Source organism: Salmo salar, chromosome ssa22 (genome assembly GCF_905237065.1).
Source record: "Salmo salar chromosome ssa22, Ssal_v3.1, whole genome shotgun sequence".
NCBI classification, from domain to species: Eukaryota; Metazoa; Chordata; class Actinopteri; order Salmoniformes; family Salmonidae; genus Salmo; species Salmo salar.
This window is the reverse complement of record NC_059463.1, coordinates 47,014,014-47,031,482: the sequence shown is the minus strand read 5'-3', so window position 1 is coordinate 47,031,482 and position 17,469 is coordinate 47,014,014. Positions and strand designations below refer to the sequence as shown.

The 17,469-nt window shown below is 42.2% G+C and overlaps 1 protein-coding gene across 1 annotated transcript; it reads left to right on the top strand.

Annotated features, from left to right (window-relative positions):
• The first annotated feature begins 2,447 nt into the window (after nt 1-2,447).
• Nucleotides 2,448-8,159, top strand: LOC106583604 (keratin, type II cytoskeletal 8). The gene is made up of 9 exons (XM_014167973.2): nt 2,448-3,002; nt 4,776-4,984; nt 5,129-5,189; nt 5,272-5,367; nt 5,541-5,705; nt 5,862-5,987; nt 6,172-6,392; nt 6,511-6,566; nt 6,752-8,159. Exons 1-9 carry the CDS (start codon nt 2,580-2,582, stop codon nt 6,886-6,888), a joined length of 1,494 nt encoding a protein of 497 aa, XP_014023448.2. The 5' UTR covers nt 2,448-2,579; the 3' UTR covers nt 6,889-8,159.
• The last annotated feature ends 9,310 nt before the right edge of the window (nt 8,160-17,469 follow it).

Below are 17,469 nucleotides of genomic sequence, written 5' to 3'. Positions count from 1 at the left end.
TGTCCAAACTTTTGACTGGTACATGGTTTTGATGTGACGAGAAACCAATAATGAGGTTGTTTTCAGGGTGGTGATTTATTTGCATGTAAGATAGCCTATTTTGTCTTAAAGGACTAAATCAAAAGGGATTGAATTAGGGGTAGTTTTACAATGTACTAATCTTATTATGGGAAGCAGCATACACATAGAACAGCTTTCTATTCCAAATAATTATGAAAGAGCAACCAATTATTCAGAAAGTAAAATATGCCCAACCAATGTGATAGGATGGCAGCATTTGGTCCTTATAGATGCTCCCGATTTCATTGCAGGCAGATAGATACCTTTTTGTTTCAATCATTGAATCCAAGGGTCTTGATTGTCAATTATTCTTGTTGATTATTTATTAGTGTGGTATCTCTTGTTCTGTTTTTGTATTAAATTGCAAAAGTTGCCACGATTACCTGATGTGGAAATATACGGAAATCCAATATTCCAATAACTCGAGACAGCTATGACACAGAAGTCGATATACGTCTAACCGTTATTACTAAAACATGCTGGCTTCGTCATTGTACCAGCAGGCCAAACCCATTTCATTTTTGTAATGTAATGCTACAACATCCCATTGATACACCTGTTACTATCACATTACTAACCCCTCTGATGGGATAATGGACTGCACAACCATTTTTAACCTAGAGTATTAACATTTTAATCTGCTCAGGATGGTATTAAGGCACCATAACTTATGCACTGAAGCTAAACACCAACATTCAGAAAAGGTCAGGAAATGCTTGGGGTGACTGACTGTCAGAGAAACAGACAGGCAGAGACTTATGTATCACTCCGTGCATGGTCTGTGTGTCAACAGCTAGGCCATAAAGTTTGTCCATACCAGGGAGGGGTAAGGGCAGCATTGAGTGACACATTTTGCTTGTTAGATACACCAACATGCATGCCTAGAGTACTGTATATGAACACCAGCTCACATAATCATTTTAATATGAAACACACACTGACTACATGTCCCAGACTAGATTAAGCCTACTTTTCTGTTTGCGTGTGTGCTAGGCATACTGTTATTGTTTGGATTATTAGAATTAGATATTGGCACAGCTGGAGCCAGGTTGTTTACATGTCACCCTTATGACAAACAAGGTCCACATTCTATTACATATTTAATTTGATTGTATGATATACCTAATATGTGTTTTGGCTTGGGTGTCCCATTATTTAGGTATTTTCAATTGAGATATAAAAGATCAAATGAAAGAGAACGTAGATTTGGAAGGCCAAGCCCATCTCTGCCTTGGCCTGCCCAAACTCACCCTTGCACCCTCTCCCCTGTGTGTGTCACTGAGCTAGAAAATCCCAGTCACCAGAGCACAGCTCTGACTGGCTGTAATCACAGGATCGCCACAGAGAAACAGCAAACCACACCCAGTCAGATGATTTTGCGTGACTTGATCTTTCTTTCTTTCTTTCTTTCTTTCTTTCTTTCTTTCTTTCTTTCTTTCTTTCTTTCTTTCTTTCTTTCTTTCTTTCTTTCTTTCTTTCTTTCTTTCTTTCTTTCTTTCTTTCTTTCTTTCTTTCTTTCTATTGAAATGTCAATACTGTAGGTTAAAAAGGCATCAACTCAAATGTCTATGAAATTCTAAACAAGGTGTGGTGAACTGAAGTTGGCGAAATCAGTCAGAGTAAATGAGTATACTACTGCAAAAAGTAGTAATATACATTGTTCATTCATGTGTAAGACTGTACTCTAGGATTGGGAACTTGACCACCCTGTAGACATGTATACACTTTATTATTTGCATATGCCCTAAGAAAATCATTTTGTGCCACCCTCTGCAAGCCTCTCTAGCTCCCCCTGTTGTGTGTGTGTGTGTGTGTGTGTGTGTGTGTGTGTGTGTGTGTGTGTGTGTGTGTGTGTGTGTGTGTGTGTGTGTGTGTGTGTGTGTGTGTGTATTTGAGTGCATTGTGTCTATACAATAGGCTTGCCTTTTCTGATAGGCTGTTTATTTAAGTTCTGTAAACACATAAAGATGTCTACCATACATAGTAACACTACAATAAAGTAACTCCAAGTTTGTACTGCATTGTACTTCATTCACTTTCTCGTAGCTCTGTGACAGAAAGCTAGAGTACACTCCTTCTCGAAGAGACCTCTTGTAAAAGGCAATTGACCCCAACTCCTCGTCTACTCTCATTCTCATCTCTCCAATCCCCCGCACAACTCTCTCTCCCCTTTGACCAGAAGCAGGGTGTGTCAGGGCTAACATCCTCTCAATCCTTTCCTACCAGTCTGACAGGATGGGCCACTCCTGCCAGCCACAGCCTCAGGGAATCAAGGGAGGAGGAGTGGGCAGCGAGACGGAAAGACAGTGAGAGTGAAGGTAAAAGTGGGTCACCCTGTTCCAGGTGAATGCTCCTCCCCTTGACTCTAGAGCAGGATAAAACCATCGAGGTGTTAGCCAGATTGTCACTTGAGGAACTTGACTCTCCTTTTTGAAGCCTCCTTGTCCTTATTCTGTCGCTCTCTCTTTTGAGAATTCAGGCTTTTAAAGCAGAGTCAACACTACCCTAAAGTTGCAACCATGAGCTTCAGCAGGACAAGCTACAGAAGTGGCGGCAGCAGCATGGGCGGCGGCATGGGGGGCAGCACCACCATTCGCAAGAGTTTCACCAGCCAGTCCTTGGCTGCTCCCGGATCCACCCGGATGAGCAGCGGGTCTATCCACCGTTCTGGCGCCGGGTTCGGTGGTGGCATGGGTATGGGCGGAGGCAGCGGATTCAGCAGCAGCAGCAGCGCAGGTGGCTATGGTGGTGGTCTCGGCGCTGGCTATGGTGGTGGTATGGGTGGCGGATTCCATGGCGCCACCATCACAGCTGTCACAAGCAACCAGAGCCTGCTGGCACCACTGAACCTGGCGATCGACCCCAACATCCAGGTGGTCCGCACCCATGAGAAGGAGCAGATCAAGACCCTCAACAACCGCTTTGCCTCCTTCATCGACAAGGTCAGTTCCTTCCTGTTAACCTGTGCGTCTTCACCTCTCCTGTACTTCAAATGCTAAGCATTCACATCGATATCAACTGCACACAATTTTACTGTCTATACTGAAGTGTGCAAAATAAGTGCCTGTACACTGTTCTTTTGAATTTATCATGCATTGAAATGAAACATTCTGAACCCTGTGTTCAGAATGCTATCATGGTGCTTCTCTCTTCTAGCTATACTATCTGCAGGCTTCCATGTCAGACTGTTGTCATGTAACCAAATAGATAATTGACATTGACCACCACCATGAAATACACGAAGTTTGTATTACCGTGCAATGATCACAATCAATAGAGTAAACCACAAAGATGACAAATACAAGTTAGCGTTGGCTCTCACCTCACATGCTAATATAACAGCATAGCATTTCTTGGCTGTATAGAGCTGAGTAAAGTTGCTCTCTAAATGCAGGCATGTTTATTTTTCTGCTGACAGCCCTTATGTCACATCTCCCACAATTTACACTCTGACATAAAAAATAAAGAGATAGTAAGACAAGGGAGATGCAAATCTTATCTCTTCTGCTGAATCCGTCAATTAATTACGACCTTTGGGATTAGAAAAGGGTATAAACTGTGCACAGGCTGTTTCTGATTATGCCCATTTGTGTTGAGCTTTCACAAACATTGTAAAAGGACCCCATCCAGGAGTAAACAATAATACAGTAAAGATAGCCTGAAGCCTTGTCAGGTCCTGTGACTTTAACGGCCTCTTTGGCTGCTATCTAAACAAGGGTGGGGACCCATCTCTCCCTCTGACTCACCCTATCGCATGCCTGCAGGGTGTGGTTGTGTGAACAGAGTGCCCACATAGTCCAAACTCTTTTTTTAAAAGTCTGGAATGAATGCGTGGCCTTCAGAGTGAAACAGAGCGAAAGAGGTGACTCATAGCTATGAGAGATAGGTAAAACACCCACAGTGAGTTAGGGTTAAACCCACATACACACACAGTGAGCCACTCCTTGTCAGGGAAAGTTTGGATATGCTTTGGTATGCCAATAAACACTCTCTCACTGGCCTTGTTTTGTTTTGAGGGTGAACAATGAGAGCTACACATCTCAGGGCAGATTATCGATGGGATTAAGATTAATTTGACCTCCCAGGATGTAGGCTTCTCAGACGCTGTGTTTTCCCCTAGATTACCATATGTCATCATCACTTATATCAACAAAGTCTTGGACAGGGTGTGGCTGTTCAAACACAAACCTGTGATGCTATCTACACAGCTATGCAGGTACAGATGTGGCTTTTACTGCAAGTCTGCTACAAGGTTGACCTAGGAGAAGTTATGTTTTTGCCACACCCTTGGAGCCCCATTCTTTCCACTTCCTTTTAAAACATCTACAGAAGTCTACCCAGGAGAAAGATTGACAATTAAATCATAATGGAGTCTATGAAGCCTTATTCATGGAGCCATCCATCACACATCATCATTCATTAATGAGCACATTCATCCATTTATTCATTCACTCACTGACCATTTCCTTTTTGTCCATGCAGGTTCATGCGCATTCATTCATTCATCCACCCACCCATTCACTCATTTGTTCCTTCCTTCCTTCCTTCCTTCCTTCCTTCCTTCCTTCCTTCCTTCCTTCCTTCCTTCCTTCCTTCCTTCCTTCCTTCCTTCCTTCCTTCCTTCCTTCCTTCCTTCCTTCCTTCCTTCCTTCCTTCCTTCCTTCCTTCACAAGTTTCAGTCAATGGCACTGACCATTTCCCTTTTGTCCCTGCAGGTGCGTTTCTTGGAGCAACAGAACAAGATGCTGGAGACCAAGTGGAGCCTCCTGCAGGACCAGACCACCACCCGCTCCAACATCGACGCCATGTTCGAGGCCTACATCTCCAACCTGCGCAGACAGCTGGACGGCCTGGGCAACGAGAAGATGAAGCTGGAGGGGGAGCTGAAGAACATGCAGGTTCTGGTTGAGGACTTCAAGAACAAGTAAGTTGTCTATATGTCGGATGTGCATGAAAAGTAGACAACTAGCCATATTAGTATAAGCAATAGTTTATCTTTAACCTCAGTGTAACTAACAACCCAGACCGATGACTTTGCATGATAGATTGCTCTTCGTTTTTTCACCAGGTATGAAGATGAAATCAACAAGCGCGCCTCAGTAGAGAACGAGTTTGTCCTGCTGAAGAAGGTGTGTGAGATAAAACATATCTCGCCATAACTCATGTCACAGTTATTTCATCATCCATTAACTCCTCTCTCTCCCTCTCCAGGATGTTGACGGTGCTTACATGAACAAGGTGGAGCTGGAGGCTAAGGTTGACGCTCTACAGGATGAGATCAACTTCCTCAGGGCCATCTACGAGGCGGTACGAACCATTCATGAACTTTTCACATTTACCATACAACACATACTGTAGATCTTCAATATCAGAATCTTGGAGAGCTTCAACACTACATCATGATAGCATGAGTGTTAGTCAGTGAATTAGATGCCGGATGAAATCTAAAGGTTTCTCTTCATCCTCTCTTGGTTCTTCAGGAGCTGCATGAGCTGCAGGGCCAGATCAAGGACACCTCTGTGGTGGTAGAGATGGACAACAGCCGTAACCTGGACATGGACTCCATTGTCGCTGAAGTGCGCGCCCAGTACGAGGACATCGCCAACCGCAGCAGAGCTGAGGCCGAGAGCTGGTACAAGCAGAAGGTAAGCCAAGACCAGGTTTCAATTGCAAGATCAAAATATATTAACATAGTTTACCAGAACACATTCATGCAAAATTAGCAACATTGCTGTGAGCACTTCATCAATCTTCACCGCCCTCCTTTTCATTCTCTTATATTTCCTCCCATCTTTTCTCAGTATGAAGAGATGCAGAGCTCTGCTGGACAGTATGGTGAGGACCTCCGCTCAACCAAGACTGAGATCGCCGAGCTGAACCGCATGATCGCTCGTCTCCAGAACGAGATCGAGGCCGTCAAGGGTCAGGTGAGGGTGCAATCTCATATCAGAACCTCCTTTGAGAGGATTGACCATAAATGCCTGATGTCCAAGCAAGATGGTTCATAGCACTAGAGTATTACTATTAGCCACAATTATATACATATATTTTGAATGAGAGGTTTGCTAACATCAAAGGCTAATGCTAATGCGAAATGTTCTCTTACCACAGCGGGCCAACCTTGAGGCTCAGATCGCTGAGGCAGAGGAACGCGGTGAGCTGGCAGTGAAGGATGCCAAGCTCCGAATCAGGGACTTGGAGGATGCTCTCCAGAGAGCCAAGCAGGACATGGCCCGCCAGGTGCGCGAGTACCAGGAGCTGATGAATGTCAAGCTGGCCCTGGACATTGAGATCGCCACTTACAGGAAGCTGCTGGAGGGAGAGGAGAGCAGGTGAGTGAAAGTAGAAGCTGGATAGTTGAGATGTTAGCCTCTTAGCTTAGCATGTTAGCAATGCTACTTAGCAACTTTCTATCCAAAGTTCGCTAACATTGCTCTTATCTGTTCACAGAATATCCTTGGGTGGTGCATCTGCAACAATCCATGTGCAGCAGAGCTCTGGCGGCAGTAAATACCATTTTGATATAATTTGTCATTGTGTCACCATATAAGACATATCTTCACACTTCAGCTTTAGAACCTTTTCTGTTATTCTGACTAATACACACCAAGTTTAACATGCATTATTGACACCAGAATATCCTCTAGCTTTACAGCAGAATAAACTGATCCCACTGTCTCTCTGTACCCAGACTACTCCAGCGCAGGCTCAGGTGGATTCGGCTATGGTGGCGGCAGCAGCAGCTACGGCAGCGGCAGCTACGGCAGTGGTGGTGGTGCCACAATCACTAAGTCTATGACATCCACCAGCTCCAGAAGGCGTTTCTAGAAACTGTCAACTCTCCACCCAAACCAGACCCATACCAATCCATGGTGCTACGCAGTACTCTTAGACCTACACAGCAGATTTACAGTCGGATTGATGACCTGTATTTACGTTTATTTTTCATTCCCTCCCAAGACAAAAGAAATGAGGAATAGACAAGTTGAATTACATTGCCTTGGTAGATTCACTGGAAAACAATGAAAGTATCACTGTGTTATTTCAGGAGCAATACCTGTTCTCCCCTGTATTATTCACCATAATTCACAGGTAACCAATAATGTACAATTGCCGGTTCCTCACAAGGCCAACATTTCTGTCTTTCTGCACTGATGTTTAAGGAATATAAATGGAAAAAGAAAAATAGAATGTGTGAAAACATAAAGCAACCATAAAGAAAGCTTGCTAAGGATCCACTCTGTACCTTTGTCAGCTTGTAGCTTGCATCTACATGTATCAGTGGTTGTTGGGCATATTACTCTAGCTTCATACTCATAGATGGCAGTGTCATGGTCATAATCAATGAACTTTGGGCACTTGCTGATTTGGCAGCTGAATGGAGAAAACCATTGACCCTATGTGGTGCTATGAACAAGTGATGCTTCGTATTCCTTTTAGGTGATTTATGTATGCTATGAAAGTGATGATGTGCCACAGGATGCTGCTGAGGGGAGAACAGCTCATAATAATTGCTGGAATGGAGTGAATTTAATGCTATCAAACACATGGAAACCATGTGTTTGATGAGTTCTATACCATTACATTACTATGAGCTAGTCCTCCCCAGTTAAGGTGCCACCAACCTCCTGTGGTGTTGTCAAAACAAAAATAGGCCTTTTTTGCTAACACATAACATGTCTCTTTCATAGTGTACTGAAGTAGAAGGAACAGTAGTCAATCTTCAGTCACATAACTCAAAAGGACATACTTCTTTGTCAGAGGTTTACATTTTAGAGAAGTTTCCTGTTAATAGTTTTCTTCTATGCTTGGTTTTGCTTTCGTTACCATTAGAAGGAAATAACATTGTGACCAGATTTATTTCTAAAAGTATTCTCAACAATCGACATAATTTGTGACAATTGACTTAACACCAAAAATAACTAATTAAATTAATTTGAGATCTTAAATCACTGTCTCTAGTGTGTGAAATGTTTGCCTTTTTTCTGAATTTTGTGTACTTCACATGCCTCTCTGGCACCATCTAGCTGTGCCTTCTTTGATCAAACTTCAATGTTGAGCATTCTGGAATTTCTGATAATTAAACTGCATTAAACTGATATTACTTTTTATTTATATTATTAATAAGAGTCGATTGACACACCCATGCGTCAATCTTAGTAACATAATATTTGTTTTATTTTCCCCAATTTCTATCTTCTCTCAACACTGCAACACTGATTTGGATAGAAAACACTCTGAAGTTTCTAAAACTGTTTGAATGATGTCTGTGAGTATAACAGAACTCAGAACTCATATGGCAGGCAAAAACCTGAGAAAAATCCAACCAGGAAGTGGGAAATCTGATGCTTGTAGTCTTTTCAAGTTATTGCCTATCTAACACAGTGACTTAGGGTTCATTTTGCACTTCCTAAGGCTTCCACTTGATGTCAACAGTCTTTAGAACCTTGTTTCAGGCTTTTGCAGTGAACAGAGAGCGAACAAGAAGGCCGGGAAGTTGGTGACTCAGAAAATGACATGAGTTCATTGGCGTGCATTCAAGTGATGGGGTAGCTGTGTTCCATAACGTTTTTCAAGACATTGGAATCGTCCGGTTGGAATATTATCAAAGTTTTATGTTAAAAAGGCCCTAAAGATTGATACTATACAACGTTTGACATGTTTCTACGAATGTAAATAGAACTTTCTTTGACTTTTCGTCGTGAAAACAACAAGGAGGTATTTGGACATAAATTATGGACTTTATCAAACAAAACCACATTTATTGTGGACCTGGGATTCCCGGAAGTGCCTTCTGATGAAGATCATCAAAGGTAAGTGAATATTTATAATGCTATTTATGATTTTAGATAACTCCAAAATGGCGGGTATCTGTATTGCCTGATATATTTTACTGAGTGCCGTACTCAGATTATTGCAAAGTGTGCTTTCCCCGTGAAGCTTATTTGAAATCTCTCACAGCGGTTGCATTAACCTGTTGGGGCTAGGGGCAGTATTTGCACGGCCGGATAAAAAACGTACCCGATTTAAACTGGTTACTACTCTTGCCCAGAAACGAGAATATGCATATAATTGGTAGATTTGGATAGAAAACACTCTAAAGTTTCTAAAACTGTTTGAATGGTGTCTGTGAGTATAACAGAACTCATATGGCAGGCCAAAACCTGAGAAGATTCTATACAGGAAGTGCCCTGTCTGACAATTTGTTCTCCTTCTGTGGCATCTCTATCGAAAATACAGCATCTCTGCTGTAATGTGACATTTTCTAAGGCTTCCATTGGCTCTCAGAAGGCGCCAGAAAGTGTAATGGGGTGTGTGCAGTCTCTGGGCGAAGTACAGCAGCTCTGTTTGTGAGTGGTCAGGCTGGGAACAGTGACACTGGAGATGCGCAATCATGAGAATTCTCCATTTTTTTCTTTCAGCCTTTGAATGAATACAACGTCGCCCGGTTGGAATATTATCGCTATTTTACGAGAAAAATAGCATAAAAATTGATTTTAAACAGCGTTTGACATGCTTCGAAGTACGGTAATGGAATATTTAGATTTTTTTTATCATGAAATGCACTCGCGCGTCACCCTTCGGATGAACGCACGAGTTCCTGTTAACCTGTTTGGAATAGGGGGCAGTATTTTCACGGCCGGATAAAAAACGTACCCGATTTAATCTGGTTATTACTCCTGCCCAGAAACTAGAATATTCATATAATTAGTAGATTTGGATAGAAAACACCATAAAGTTTCTAAAACTGTTTGAATGGTGTCTGTGAGTATAACAGAACTCATATGGCAGGCCAAAACCTGAGAAGATTCTATATGGGAAGTGCCCTGTCTGACCATTTCTTGGCCTTCTGTAGCCTCTTTATCGAAAATACAGGATCTCTGCTGTAACGTGACATTTTCTAAGGCTCCCATAGGCTCTCAGAAGGCGCCAGAATGTGGAATGATAACTCTGCAGTCCCTGGGCGAAAAACAGTAGGGGTTTTGGAGAGTGGTCCTTCTGAGAACAATGACACTGGCGCGCGCGTGCCAGTGTAGACTCCATTTTCTTATTTCAGTGTTTGAATGGATACCATGTCTCCCGGTTGGAATATTATCGCTATTTTACGAGAGAAATCGCATAAAAATTGATTTTAAACAGCATTTGACATGCTTTGAAGTACGGTAATGGTATATTTTGAATTTTTTTGTCACGAAATATGCCGGCGCGTCACCCTTCGGATAGTGATTTGAACGCACAAACAAAACTGAGCTATTTGGATATAACTATGGATTATTTGGAACCAAAACAACATTGGGTGTTGAAGTAGAAGTCCTGGGAGTGCATTCTGACGAAGAACAGCAAAGGTAATCCAATTTTTCTTATAGTAAATCTGAGTTTGGTGAGTGCCAAACTTGGTGGGTGTCAAAATAGCTAGCTGTGATGGCCGGGCTATCTACTCAGAATATTGCAAAATGTGCTTTCACCGAAAAGCTATTTTAAAATCGGACACTGCGATTGCATAAAGGAGTTCTGTATCTATAATTCTTAAAATAATTGTTATGTTTTTTGTGAACGTTTATCGTGAGTAATTTAGTAAATTCACCGGAAGTTTTCGGTGGGTATGCTAGTTCTGAACAAAACATGCTAATGTAAAAAGCTGGTTTTTGATATAAATATGAACTTGATTGAACAAAACATGCATGTATTGTATAACATAATGTCCTAGGAGTGTCATCTGATGAAGATCATCAAAGGTTAGTGCTGCATTTAGCTTTGGTTTTTGTGACATTATATGCTATCTTGAAAAATGGGTGTGTGATTATTTCTGGCTGGGTACTCTCCTGACATAATCTAATGTTTTGCTTTCGTTGTAAAGCCTTTTTGAAATCGGACAATGTGGTTAGATAAAGGAGTCTTGTCTTTAAAATGGTTAAAATCAGTCATATGTTTGAGGTATTTGTAATTCGCGCCACGCTATACCATTGGATATTGGTGAGGCGTTCCGCTAGCGGCATGTCTGTCCCTAACAGGTTAATATAAAAGTCTTTGTACATTGTAAGGATTTTCAGAGCTCTCATAAATAAACATTTTTACCCTTGTAGGCTGGTTCTCCGTCTTCGTCATTCAACCAGAATCTTACACACTCTGGGGGGGCAGACTGAGTAGTTTAATTGAAGTTCGGTTTAAGAACAATGATAACTTAATTCACGTAACAATTGGTCCTTTGAGCCGGGATCCAAAATCTGTCCCTGTCTTCCTAAGGTAACACGCCGAAAACCGTGCACGGGCGGGTCATTGACTCATAAATTAAAGACCTGTCCTCTGAAATTGGGGTTCCATAACAGGCCGGTAAATATCTAAGGTCGACATGGATGGTGACGGAATCCAACCTACATTGCTTTTCCCAGCCTACAAGACAAAGGTCAGTAAATCTTTATTTATGCGGATTTGGGGAATAATACCTGTATGATTGCGTGGAGTGGAGAAGGAAGTTAGTGTAGTCTAGGTGTTAAACGCCAAAATATCCGTTCCCGTTTGGGGCATACTAACCTGGTGACCTGTCTTTAGAATGTTGTGTAGAGAAAAGTTTTAAAGGCAACGAAGTATTCTATGCAATTGGAAGATAGGAATTGGGGGTAGAGCCATCCTAGGCAAGGTGGGTGGTGGGGGGGCGTAATGACCCTATGTATCTGTGGCCACTACCAATGTAAACTATCTAATGTTGAGACCTAAAGGGTAAACTGGTCGATATACATTAGGCAAGCTAATGCGCTTAGATCTAAAGGATAACTGATCTAGAGTATATTAGTGGGGAGGTTAGTTGAGACCTAACAGGGCGCAAAACTTGGTCTGACTATTCCATGGAAGAAGGGAAACCTAATATAGCGGACTGAGATACGAGATATTGTCAACAGTTACATGGAGCAATAGATAAATAGGCCATTAACTAGGGCTTTACGACGCCTGGAAAGTAGCTTATAATTGCATACGTATGCGACCTAATGTCCGATCAACAGACACCTCTATAGATAAAGTTTCAAGAGAGATAGAATGATTATTCTGGGTTGATTGTTCCCGTGGGAGGTGAAAATATTGTTCAGTCAACAGTCGTGAGAAAAGACTGGTATTGGTTCGTCTACGCGTGAGATAAACAATTTGTCAGGGTCCATACGAATGATCATTCTAAGGAAAAATGCTATATTGTGAGAAGGAAATACATCGGGTTGTGAGACACATAGAATTGGAAGATAATTAGATGCCTGAGAGATAGATATATTGTTCAGTCAACAGTAGCGAGAAACGACCGGGAAACAAGTATAACTTATGGTCATATACGTGTGAGATATAAATAATATGTCAGGATCCATACGAATAATTATTCTAAAATTCTAGGTTACGTTAAATAGCACACACATAGAGATTAATAGTAAGTACACACAGATTGTGAGAAAAAGCATAATAACAACGATAGTTATTGGATAACTGTCAGTCGTTGCTAGGAGTGGTGGTAGGAGTCAGGCGCAGAGAGCAGAGGTGAGGAACTGTGTGTTTATTCAATAAAAACACAACACGATCGACGCCAACACAACGGGCGTGAAAAATGCAAAGTGCCCAAACAACAGGTGCACAGCATGCATGAAAATAGAACAGTAGTAGATCGCCAGCACATCCAAATACAAAAACACAACCTGACGCTAAATAATCCCGCACAACACTGGGCGGGCTAACCAGGCTTAAATAACCAAAATCAAAAGACAAATGAGGAACAGGTGCAACCAATAAGACAAACCAAACGAAAAGGAAAAAAGGATCAGCGGCGGCTAGTAGGTCGGTGACGATGACCGCCGAGTGCCGCCCGAGCAGGCAGGGGAGCCACCTTCGGTGGGATTCGTGACAGTACCCCCCTCCTGACGCGCGGCTCCCGCAGCGCGCCGCCACGACCTCGAGGGCGACCAGGAGGACGAGGCGCAGGGCGATCCCCATGAAGGCGGTGGAACTCCCTCAGTAGTGGAGGGTCCAAAATGTCCCTCCTGGGTACCCAGCACCTCTCCTCCGCGCCGTACCCCTCCCAGTCGACGAGGTACTGTAGGCCCCGCCCCCGAAGTCTGGAGTCCAGAATGGCGCGTATTTTATACGCCGGGGACCCCCCAATGTCCAGCGGGGGGAGGAACCTCCGGCACCTCACCTTCCTGACAAAATCACACAGCTGTGTAATAATCTGAGGGACCACTATCACCGACATGCAGATTTCTCTAAGGTTCACGAGTGTAAACAAGAAGACAGTGAGACTATAAGCCAATACCTAGAGAGATTAAAGGACGTGTCCAACGCAAATAGTGGGTTACTAGAATCCCCGGTAGTGGATGGATTTGATGCCCCGTATTATCAGGAATTAAAATTTGCTTTCCTCAGTGGATTGCATCCCGAGATAAGTCGTGCCATCAAACAGAACCTCGTAGGGTGGGAGCTAGCAGATCTGAGGGAAGTAAGAGAGGCAAGAGAGGGGGTCGAGAAAAATACAGAGAGAAGAAGGTCAGGCGCCCACAGCCAGACTCAGAGGAGGAGGAAGGAAAGGCATGTTCAATCACATAAACCATTGAGGAAGTTTAAAACTAATGATTGGGGGAAGTACAATGGATTATAAGTATTATTAGGTTTTGTTTGTAGTTAACATTTGGGTTTCTGAATCGGTGTAGTATAAGGAATGATAACCAAATGTTTGTGGATATTTTATGGAAAAAGGAGCGCTTAGCTCTCTTTGGGAAAAATCCCTAGGGACAGGATATCTTAAAGGGGTATACACACATGGCATTTTGGAAGTTTTGTTTTCTGAGTTTTAATTAAGCACGTGAAATTCTTTTGATAGGGAATGTGCTGCGAACCTGGGATACAAAATGTAGATACAGTTCTTAGTGTTCATTTGTCTAATGTAGTAAGAAACACAGTTCTGAAAGGGTGGTATGACTTTTGACCCCTCTGGTGACTTTTCCTTTTGTGGTCTGATCAGCCGCAATGAAAAGCCATTTGGATGGTGAATTTAAGGTCATTGGTGATATTGATTTTAAGGAAATTTGTAGAACTGATAATTATGATGGAGTTAAAGTTCTTAGACACAATTGATAATTTGAACCAATGAGAAGACAGAATGACGATAAGGGTATAATGATTTTTCTTTGTGGAGTAGTTCAGATTCTTCTTGAGATATTCCGAAATGAGGGGAAGAAGGGGTGTTTAACCTCTTACATCTAGACATTCCGCTAGCGGAACACCTGCTTCAATATCCAATGATAGGCGTGGCGCGAATTACAAATTCCTCAAAACCCAAAAACGTAAATTTTTCAAACATATGACTATCGTAAAAAAGCAATAATATTCCGACCGGGACTCGTTGTTTTCGTTCAAAGACGAAAGAATAAAAACATGGGGTCGCCTCGTGCACGCGCCTCCAGTCTCTGTTCTCTCATCAACCACTATCAAAATGCGCTAATGTTTTTCAGCCAGGGCCTGCAAAGCCACCATTCAGCTTTTTGCCACCTTCTGAGAGCCTATGGGAGCCGTAGGAAGTGTCACGTAACAGCAGAGATCCCTTGTTTTGGATAGAGATGATCAAGAAGGCCAAGAAATGGTCAGACAGGGTACTTCCTGTACAGAATCTTCTCAGGTTTTGGCCTGCCAAATGAGTTCTGTTATACTCACAGACACCATTCAAACAGTTTTAGAAACTTTGGAGTGTTTTCTATCCAAAGCTAATAATTATATGCATATTCTAGTTTCTGGGCAGGAGTAATAATCAGATTAAATCGGGTACGTTTTTTTATCCGGCCGTGAAAATACTGCCCCCTATCCATAACAGGTTAACAATAATAGATAAGTATAGCAAATGGGTAGAAGCGTTACCAACTTACTTGGTGGACATGATTATGGTAGCTAAAATATTAAGTCAAGATATGATCCCTAGAGTTGGTTTACTCGGAGCCATCTTTTTAAATGATGGATGACATTTTAGCTAATCAGGTTGAACAAATAGAATGCCAGAGTTAGAGATACCAGAACAGGTAGACATAGAAGTTGAAGAAATACTAACAGAACACATGAGAAGGCTGTTTGTTAACCAAACCCATATGTCCAAGATTTTGTGTCCAACAGGTGAATTACAGGAGAAGGTGATTCACTCAGTACAACCAGGAGACTGGGTGTGGATCCAGTCCCTGAGGAGGAAAGACTGGAAGCAGCCCCATTGGGAAGGCCCATGCCAGGTTCTGTTAAACCACTGCCTTTGCCATTAGAAAAGCTGAGAGAGTCACTTGGGTCCACGTTATCCACTGCAAGGAGGTATGTACACATATGAGCACTGCTGATCACACACAGAGTTAGGAGAAGAACCGAATACCAACAGGGTCCGGGGGTTACCTCCTTAACGAAGATTCCCTATCCCGACCGTTCATCACTGTGTGTGCTCCTAGAGGTGTGAGTATGGGGTGGTACCTAGCAGAGAGACAAGGGCAGGAGAGGGTTGGCGGTTTTTGGGAGGAGTAGGGACTCTGAGCTGCATCATAGCTTTGGTAACCTTTCTGATACATTCAAATCCACCACCTTCCGGTACTAATCATACGATACCGTTGTCATTGAGAAGAAGTAAAAGATAAACTATATAATACACTGATGAGTGACGTACAGAATGAGGAATCAAAAAAGATCAAGATGTAGAATTTAAGGTAAACATTAAACAATTCCCTGGGGAAGCAGACAACTGTACAGGAATTGGGGTTGGCCAGATAGAAGTGCTTAGCCAACCCACCTCGGTTCACCTTAACTCCTGATGAGTACCAGTGTTATAGATACAAGAATGGCACAGAGAACTTAGACGATTTTAATGGCTGAAAGGTAATCGTTAATGTGACTGACTTAGGTTTGAAAGCACAGGAGAAAATTCTTAACCTCATAGCACCTATAACTGATATAGGGTGGGCTAGTACCAGTAAAGGACGCATACGACAGAAGATACCACAAAGGGTGGTTAGGAACTTGCGCCCTGGGGTTATTGGTCCAACCAGTTCGAATTAGTCATCAGAGGCCAGTTATAGGAGGCTAAAGTAGGCACAGGAGTAGCTTTGTCTAGATGGATGCTATTGGGATCCTCAGGGAAGTTCCAGATTAATACAAAGCTATGAATCAAATATGTAAAGGCTTTAACACTACATTATTTTGGTGGTTGACAATAAATAAAAATGTGGATTGGATTAATGACATCTTTTATAATCAACAGAGATTCATGAATGAAACCGGGGATGCAGTAAAGAGGTTATCTGACCAATTGTCTGCCACCTCCCTCATAACCTGGTAAAATAGACTGACTCTCGATATGTTATTGGCAGAAGAGGGCGGTGTAGGTAGAATGATTAGGTTCATTGCTGCACGTACATTCCTGATAACACAGCTCATGTTTGGGAAATGGAAAAGTGTTGTAAGAACTGTATTATGGGCTGTTTTCACCTGTATGAGTGTGTTTGGGTTGTGTGGTTGTTGTTTGGTCCTGTGTGCGAGAGGTCTCATTTCCAGGGTTCTGGAGAGATCGATAACGGATCAGATGGTGAGATACGGACCGATTCCAAGTTCAGACCAGTGGGACGAAAAAAACTTACCGCCGAGCCTGGTGGAGGATTCATTCAAGTGTGAGGAGCCCATGTTAGATGAGACTATCTTTAAGGATTAAGTAAGACTGTTTCTTTAAATGAAGATCATGACGAAAATCCTAATCCGAAGTGTTATGATTGGAGATAGGCTTAGAACAGTCATCGATAAGTATGTGTTGACAATATATGCATTTGTTTTCCTTGATATTCTGAATTACTTTGATTTTGTGACAGTATATGCATTTATTTTCTTTGATATTCTGAATTAGTTTGATTTTGTGTAACATTAACGAATTAGTTAAATTTTGTGTGACAATTCTGAATCCAATAATAATAGATGTGTTATAGTTTATGTGAAATATTTAGTCAATCGGGTGGATTGTAATGGAAATTATATTATTAAAAGTTTGACTAAATGATTTCACTCAGAAACCTTATAACCTGTTGAAATGTATTCGAAATAAGGCTATAATAATGGGTTAAAAACTATATTGTAATACTGTGTGAGTAAGACACTGGTACCACTTCAAAACGAGGGAGGCAGAGTTGATAAGACGACCTTGGGAAAGGAACAGGAGAACAGGCCTCCTTAAGTTAGGGAGAGAAACAACGGCCTGGGAACAGATAGGCTGGCAAAAGATAAGGAGACAGGTGGTCTGGGTACAGTGGAAAAGTACAGCCGTCTAAAGCTGGGTGGAGTTCTCTACTGATGTAAGCGTGTGTGTGTGTTAATATAAATGTCTTTGTACATTGTAAGGATTTTCAGAGCTCTCATAAATAAACGTTTTGACCA

Excerpts from the sequence above, each read along its gene's own strand:
- LOC106583604 (XM_014167973.2), top strand. The coding sequence starts at position 2,580 with ATGAGCTTCAGCAGGACAAGCTACAGAAGTGGCGGCAGCAGCATGGGC. Across the intron at positions 3,003-4,775 it reads TTGCCTCCTTCATCGACAAG|GTGCGTTTCTTGGAGCAACA; the intron begins GTCAGTTCCTTC and ends TTGTCCCTGCAG. Across the intron at positions 5,368-5,540 it reads TCAGGGCCATCTACGAGGCG|GAGCTGCATGAGCTGCAGGG; the intron begins GTACGAACCATT and ends TTGGTTCTTCAG.